The sequence below is a fragment of the Leptonychotes weddellii genome, chromosome 16 (assembly GCF_054177405.1).
Source record: "Leptonychotes weddellii isolate Sample4059 chromosome 16, ASM5417740v2, whole genome shotgun sequence".
In the NCBI taxonomy this organism is placed as follows: Eukaryota; Metazoa; Chordata; class Mammalia; order Carnivora; family Phocidae; genus Leptonychotes; species Leptonychotes weddellii.
In genome coordinates this window covers 35,703,787-35,711,863 of record NC_138384.1, presented here as the reverse complement: position 1 = coordinate 35,711,863, position 8,077 = coordinate 35,703,787, and the positions used below count along the sequence as shown (strand labels likewise).

At 39.2% G+C, this 8,077-nt stretch overlaps 1 protein-coding gene across 1 annotated transcript in view; it reads right to left on the bottom strand.

Annotated features, from left to right (window-relative positions):
• Positions 1 to 4,550: 4,550 nt before the first annotated feature.
• The window catches only part of LOC102749666 (acyl-coenzyme A diphosphatase NUDT19), a 6,544-nt gene continuing 3,017 nt past the window's right edge, over positions 4,551 to 8,077 (bottom strand). The window contains exons 2-3 of the mRNA XM_081806678.1: positions 6,432 to 6,639; positions 4,551 to 5,497 (exon numbers count right to left, since the gene is read on the bottom strand). Coding sequence (XP_081662804.1) covers positions 5,292 to 5,497; positions 6,432 to 6,639 — 414 coding nt within the window. The 3' untranslated portion in view covers positions 4,551 to 5,291. The remainder of the gene's footprint in view (positions 5,498 to 6,431; positions 6,640 to 8,077) is intronic.

The window sequence follows — 8,077 nt, the reverse complement described above, 5'->3', positions numbered from 1 at the left end:
TTTTTTTTTTTAAAGATTTTATTTATTTATTTGACAGAGAAAGACACAGCGAGAGAGGGAACAGAAACGGGGAGTGGGAGAGGGAGAAGCAGACTCCCTGCCGAGCAGGGAGCCCGATGCGGGACTCGATCCCGGGACTCCAGGATCATGACCTGAGCCGAAGGCAGTCGCTTAACCAACTGAGCCACCCAGGCGCCCAGGGTAGTTCTATTTTTAACTTTTTGAGGAACCTCCATACTGTTTTCCAGAGGGGCTGCACCAGCTTGCATTCCCACTAACAGTGTAAGAGGGTTCCCCTTTCTGTGCATCCTTGCAAACATCTGTTGCTTTCTGTGTTGTTGATTTTAGCCATTTTGACTGGTGTAAGGTGGTATCTCATCATAGTTTTGATTTTTGATTTGTATTTCCCTGGTGATGAGTGATATTGAGCATTTTTTCATGTGTCTGTCAGCCATGTGGATGTCTTTTTTGGAAAAATGTCTATTCATGTCTTCTGCCCATTTCTTAGCTGGATTATTTGTTTTTTGGGTGTTGAGTTTGGTAAGTTCTTTATGGATTTTGGATACTAACTCTTTATCAGATATGTCATTTGCAAATATCTTCTCCCATTCTGTAGGCTGCCTTTTCGTTTTGTTGTTTTCTTCACTGTGTAGAAAACTTTTATCTTGATGAAGTCCCAATAGTTCATTTTTGTTTTTGTTTCCCTTGTCTTTGGAGATGTATCTAGCAAGAAGTTGCAACGGCCGAGGTCAAAAGGGTTGTTGCCTATGTTCTTCTCTAGGATTTTGATGGTTTCCTGTCTCACATTTAAGTCTTTCAACCATTTTGAATTTATAAAATATGAATTTTTAAAAACATTTACAATACTTTATAGACGTATTATTCACATTTACTTCCTATATTTAATTGATTGCCACACTCACCATTAGGACTTCTACCACATACTTCTACCTTAAAAAGTTTTTGTTTTGATTAATCTCTCAGTTATCCATAATATTTCTATCAAGTGAATTTTTTCAGAACAGGTGGAATTTTCAGAGCCCATATGTAAATGAAAATTGTATCCGTGACTTTCACACAATAGAATTACTGACTACACACATCCTTTTTCCGGCTCAGTATATCTTGTTACTCTGTGACACACACTCAGAAGCCTGATTTTCTACCTTTGTGAGCAATCTTCTCTATTTCTTCCTGAAAATCTGCATTATCTTTAAAATTCAAAATATCATCCAGATATTGGACAATTTTTGTTAATTTTCCTTTGACAGCACCAGGACCTTTTTATCTGAAGATCAACACTTTTCCTCAGCTCGAGGAAATTTTATTCTCTCTAAATAATGCTTTTCTTCCCTTTGTCCTGGAATCTTCTTTTATACATGCCAACAATCAACATGTTGGGTGCTCATCCTCATCTGTTTTCCTGAGGTAGTAGTAACAGAGAGACTCAAGAACAAAAAGTCAGAGATCCACGTTTGTTTCAAGGCAACAGTATGTGCAAAGATCCTGAGGTGGGAAAGAACTTTGAGTAATCAAGGAACAGAAAGAAGACCCTTCTGATGGGAGTGTAGAAGGAGAAGGGTATATGAAATCAGAGAGAAAGGTGAGGCCTTGCAGGCCACAGTAAATTCAGTTTTTAAGTGTGAAGAAAAGCCACTGAAGGGTTTTAATGAAGGCAGTGACAGGACACGGCTTACATTTCAATGTCAAGAGCACCTTTCCAGTTCAATAGGAGAGAATTCATCATGAGGTTAAGAATGAAGATGGAGAGACTAGCTCTTACATTGGTTACAGGGCTGTTAAAGAGTTGGCTAGGTAAGACAGAACTGTGCTCAACTAAGGTGATGGCAGTGCAGAGGACAGAAGATGGGAAATTCAAGATAATTGTGGGCAACAGAGTCAAGAGGACTTGCTAGTCACCTGAATATAAAGGAAAAGGAGGAATCGAGAATGACTGATATTTTTAGCTTAAATAACTGGTAGATTTCTGATATAGGGAAGACTGTGCTGAGGGAACCTGCTTAAAAGGGAAAATTATAGGTTAGGAAACAAGCTTAACTGTTTTAACAAAGAGACCCCAAAATGTAGTGGCTTCTATTTTCTTTCACATAACATTCAAGAGGTGAGCAGCCCAAGTCTGGCAGGCAGTTATGTCCTAACACTGGCTTCTGTCTCAGGGTCCCAGGGAGCTGCTCCAGTTGTCACAATGTTCAGCCATTGAGAAGGGAAAAGAGAAAGTGGAGAGCAAGCAGTTTTCTTTTTAAAGGATGTGACCTGGAAGTTGCTTACCTCACCCAAGGACAGAAGAGGGTCTCAGAACAGGTACTGAGAGGCTCTAAGAGCTAAGGGTCAGTTGGAGGAGAAGTTAGAGAGAGGACGAGTGGTTAAAGAGGAGGAAGGAGGAGTGGAAAACTGCCAACAGTTGCAGAGAAGTTAAAAACAAAATAGAGGTTTGAGAAGAGACAGTAAATAACTACATATGCCCAAATGTGAGGGCTCCCCCACCCCAAAATCCCTCGGAAGAGAAGTCCTCTTATATCTGAGCCCTTTTTGTCTCCCACAGTATAGGGCACTCTTATTTTTATTTTATTTTTTTAAGATTTTATTTATTTATTTGACAGAGAGAGAAAGAGAACACAAGTAGGCAGAGTGGCAGGCAGAGGGAGAGGGAGAAGCAGGCTCTCCACTGAGCAGGGAGCCGGACACGGGGCTCGATCCCAGGACTCCAGGATCATGACCTGAGCCGAAGGCAGCCGCTTAACCAACTGAGCCACCCAGGCGCCCCGGGCACTCTTATTTTTATTAACAAAGAACTGTGAGGACGAGACATGTTAACCTGAAATGCTGATGCCTGCCCAGTTTTGGATTCTCGTGGAAGTCATTCAAAGGAATCAGCAAAAGAAGGTAGGTAATGGAAATGAATACTGACTTTGTATTTATTCCTGAGTTTGTGACTTTGGTTTCAAGAGACTGTAGAATATCATAGAAAATGAGTTTTCCTGGCTCTGTGGTGGATGAGATGGCATGGAGTAGGGATGCCAGCATGGGAGGAAGGGATCTAAAAGGAGGAGGAGTAGGGACACGTGATCAGCTTCCTGCTTCTGCATCTGAGGCCTAGGTGGCTTGAATACATGAGGTAAGAAAGAGCATATGGTAAATGCCACAAACTCTCACAAGCTGGGCTCTAAAACACTCTTTTTTGGCTCATGAGGACGGCCCTATTATTTTGTGTTGGGGCCTTAGGGTATCACGACAGGTAGGAAGTCATGGGACAGTCTTCCAAAAGGAATTCTTGGAAGGAGACAAGGTTTCATTCAGATGAGAAAGAGACAAAAATACATCGTTACGAAGAAAACTACGTCACATTACTTTGTCACGTCTCCTAAAATCACCCACTGAATTACGTAACTCCAGCAAAAAGGGTGCAGGGCTAGGAGGGTTGGGAAAGGCGGTACCATGCAGTTTTCTGACTCTCTCCCAGACACCTAAGTGAGCCTGGAACACTCCCCTACCAACAGAAAGAGTCCTCACAGCCTGTGCTGGCCTCATCGCCTCGTGTGGGATGTGTTTCCCTGTCTCAGACTCAATGTTGTCCTCCTTTGCTCTGCGTAAGCACGTGTGTCATAGGACCCTGGCCAATCCCACGACTGTATTTGCCCACTGCAGGAGAAGATGGGGTCCTTCTGTAGCACAAGAGGGGTGTTTGCAGGCCAAATGCCTTCTTTCAGCTGCAGAGGGAATACCTGCGGGCCGTGGGGGCCTGACATGAACTACTGGAGTGGATTCTGCTCTGCCTCTTCTCTATGTGAATACAGCATTATTCCATCCAATACTTGGCTGTGCTGTGCTTTACTTGGTGACTATGATACCAAGGCGCAGTGGGCAGAGTTGTTACCATTTCTGCTTTTGGTGGTAGATAACAGATGTCACCTGCTTGACAAAGCATCAGGTTCTACTTAGTTATGGCACTAACAAGCTGTGTGAATCTGTTTCTCAGTTTTCTAACTGGCAAAAGAAAGGTGTTCAGTGAGTTCTCTTCCAGCGAAAACATTCTGTTTTCTCTGAGAATGAAAGAGTATTATGCCCAAAGCCAAAAATCAGTAAGGAGAACTTCTGTAGGTCCAGAAGCCAGAGGGAATGCTAACAGTATATGGTTCTCAAAATTTACATATTGGAACCATTCACTGAAGAAAACAGATTTTACTTTAGATCAGAGTTTCTCAACCTTGACCAGATAATTATTGTGGAGAGCTGTCCTATTCATTGTAGGCTATTTAACCACATCCCTGGCCTCTCCCTACTAGGTGGTAGAAGCATCTCACTCTCACAACCAAAAATGTTTCCAGACACTGCCAAATGTCTCCTGAGGGGCAAAAGTGCCCTGAGTGGAGAACCACTAATCTAGATGTATTCCTCTAGCCAAGATCAAGTAATACACATATACCTTATTCATCAATACCTCTATTTTACAGGTAGGAAAACTAAGACATTTCATGAAAAATAAAATTTCATTGTATGATGCATAATATCGTCAAGGATCTGCAACAGAATTGATGTCTTAGTCATTTCCCATCTTTAATCAAAACCGTATTCCTCTTAAGAGAGAATATGAAAAAATTACCCATATTAAAAATATTGAAAATAAGCACCATTAATAAAATGCCACTGAATGATGACTAGTTCTACAGATCTTTAATCTCTTTGTATTCATTAGCTACTGCTCCAGAGTAAAAATAATTATGGCTTCTGTGATGGCTTCATATTTCTTTAAAATAGGTTTCCCATTTGGTAAACCTAATAACTAAGGCCATTTGGTAGTAAACAGAATTGAAGGTTAATCATCAAGCTAAAGACATACAAGAAAATAATGACCCTGTCACTTGAAGGTCAGCTCAGTGTACTGTCCCCTGTGTAATCAGACACCCTTCAACTAATTCCAGCAGCAAATCTAAGGGGGTCATGGATCCATCTCCTAAACACATCAAGGGAAGTGCTAATATACCGGACATCTTATTTAAACTTCTGATAATAAAATGATACAGAAGCGGAAACCCTTGTGAAAGGTTTTTTCCTCAATCTGGGAGCAAGATCATTAGCACTTTATTGATACTTGTGGAATATTGTAAGGTTTGAAGAATGAAATAAGCAAGGAAGTGCTCCAATGCACTTGAAACGTGAAAGACTGTACTATAACTTCTGGGCAGGTCCTTACGCTCCAAGCAAGTCTCGTCAACCCTCAGTATTCCACAGGACAACTTCAAGCAGTCAACCAAGTACAAATAAGCAGTACTCTACAAATGGCTCTTACTTATCACATAGGTCTTAGGATAAACCTGCTTATACTTCGAATGGATAGTCACGTGGAGATTATACACATGGTGGCTGTGTAACACTAGTCGGTGAAATGTCTTGCCTTCCTTCATGATTTCTTCGGTCTTTTTTTCAGAGGACATAACATTTTCTAAAAATTCTGAATCTTCTAAGTACAGCTCATCTCCTGAAAAATATTTTGATTCCACAGTGTTATTTTATAAAACATTCCAATACGTTAGTGACATACACATTGGTATTTATTTTCATCTATGTTGTGTTTGGAACTGAGATAGGTGTTAAGTAACTCTAATTTTATGAGCTTACCTAAATTTCTTTCTTGTGTTTTTAATACCCACATCCCCCACCCCCCCATTCCCCAGCCAAGAATTTTCTTTGGGCACATAAATATTTATGACTGGTATTTTTTCATCACGACCTATCAGTTTTAGACTGGCCCATGACTCGCTTTTTCCTAGTCAATATTAATATTGGCCTTGATATCCATATATTTTTGGGTTTCAATGTGGGCTGTTCTAACAATTTTAAGGTTAAATTACAGAAATTACCTTTACACATCAAAAGCACTAAACTATCCCACTGTAAGATGAGGAACAAATATCATCGCTATTCTGAGAACTGAGCCAAGGAGCCAGGAGACAGGTCACAAAGCCCTGCTCTAAACTGCCATAAAAACCCCCGCCTGGCACTTGCCCAACAATCGACTACCAACAAACTCCCCAATTCAAATAAATTGACAATTGCTCACAAATCCAGTTCTTAATAAAGTGTACTTGAAGACAGAAGTTCTCAACTTCATAGTTTATTCTCATGATTCAAGATTAAAATGTAAAAAAGTGAGATAATATATAAGAACTTTGTCAATGTCTGGGAAACACTTACATAAATGTATGTGTGTGTGTATAAGGTGAATTATCAGAACTTTTGGTTATAATAAACACTATGGATATTTTATAGAATTAGACCTTACTCAATAAACTGCTGTATTGTGTAAAACAGATGATAATTCATGTCTCTGTGTTGGGCAATACTGCCATACAGCCCCGTGCATTGAATGTGAATACTAAATGTGAAAAAGCACTGATGCTTCACTGACTTACCTGGTAAAAGCTGGAGCACTGCATCAGCAGTTAAAAATGTGATCGGCAGCCATCTTTCCATTCCTTCTGATGCACCGTCCAAACAAAATTTGTGCAAGTCAGAGAGAGAGGCAAAGTTTCCCAGTCTTCTTATTTCATAGAATTGTGGAGGTGCAAACCAAATTTCCTTTGATATGAAACTCTCAGTTGCCTCTGATGGAGATGACCACTGTGGAAGACAAAGGTCAGGGTTCCTAAGGTTTATTCCAGAGGCAATCAGAGATTTGATATTGTTAGGTTGGTACCCAAATCTAATTGAAATGAAAAATACATAGGATAGTATTTACAGCAGGCTAGATACTACATATGAGAGAGAGAACTTGAAAACGTAGCAATAGAATCTATCCAAAATAAAGCACCAGAGAGAAAATATTAAAAAAAAAAAATGAACAAGGTGTCAGTGACATTATCAAGTAGTCCAACATAAATGTGTAATTGGAGTCCCAGAAAATAGGGAAAAGTGAAAAAATCTGAATAAATAACAAAAAGAAAACCATGCACATCATAATCAAATTGATGAACACCAATGCTTAAGAGGAAATATTTAGAGTAGCCACACACACCAAAAAAACCAAACCAAAGCAAAACATATTACATACAGAGGAACAGAGTTAAAAGCAGACTTCTCATCATAAATTACACAAGGCAGAATATACCAAAGCAACATCTTTAAGTACTGACAGAAAAAAACTGTTAACCTGTAATTCTATACCCAGCCAAAATACCTTTCAAAAAAAAAAAATGAAGGCAAAATAAAGTATTTTTCAGATAAACAAAATTTACAAGATTCCTTGTCAGATGATCTGCAATACAAGACCTATTAGAGGAAGTTCTTCAGGCCAAAAAAAACCAGTTGTAGATTTTAATCTACACAAAGGAATGAAAAGTGCTAATGATGTTAAATATGCAGGTAAACATAAAAGACATTTTTTGCTCATTTTCACAGTCTTTCAAAGATTGTTTAAGGCAAAATAATCAGTATATTGTAGAGTTCATAATAACAATAAAAGTCAAATGTATGACAACAAAAGCTAACAGACATGGGGGGAGAAATATATCGTTGTAAGGTTCTAACATGATACATGAAATGAAACCTATATATGGCAAACCCTAGCATAATCACAAAGAGATACAGTTAATAAGTCAATAATGGAGATAAAACAAGGTTCTTAAAAAATACTTAAATAATCCAAAAGGAGTCAGGAAAAGAAAAACAGTGCGAAGAATAGATGGGACAAATAAAAACACTAAAAGCAAGATGGTAGACTTGAATTAAATACAAATACTTAAATATATAAACATATAAATGATCTAAACACCCCAACTAAAAGGTAGAAATTGTCATATTGATTAAAAAAAAAAAGCAAGACCATATGCTGCCTACAAGAAACATACCTTTTTTTTTTAAGATTTTATTTATTTATTTGAGAGAGAGAATGAGATAGAGAGAGCATGAGAGGGGGGAGGGTCAGAGGGAGAAGCAGACTCCCTGCTGAGCAGGGAGTCCAACGCAGGACTCGATCCCGGGACTCCAGGATCATGACCTGAGCCGAAGGCAGTCGCTTAACCAACTGAGCCACCCAGGTGCCCTACAAGAAACACACTTT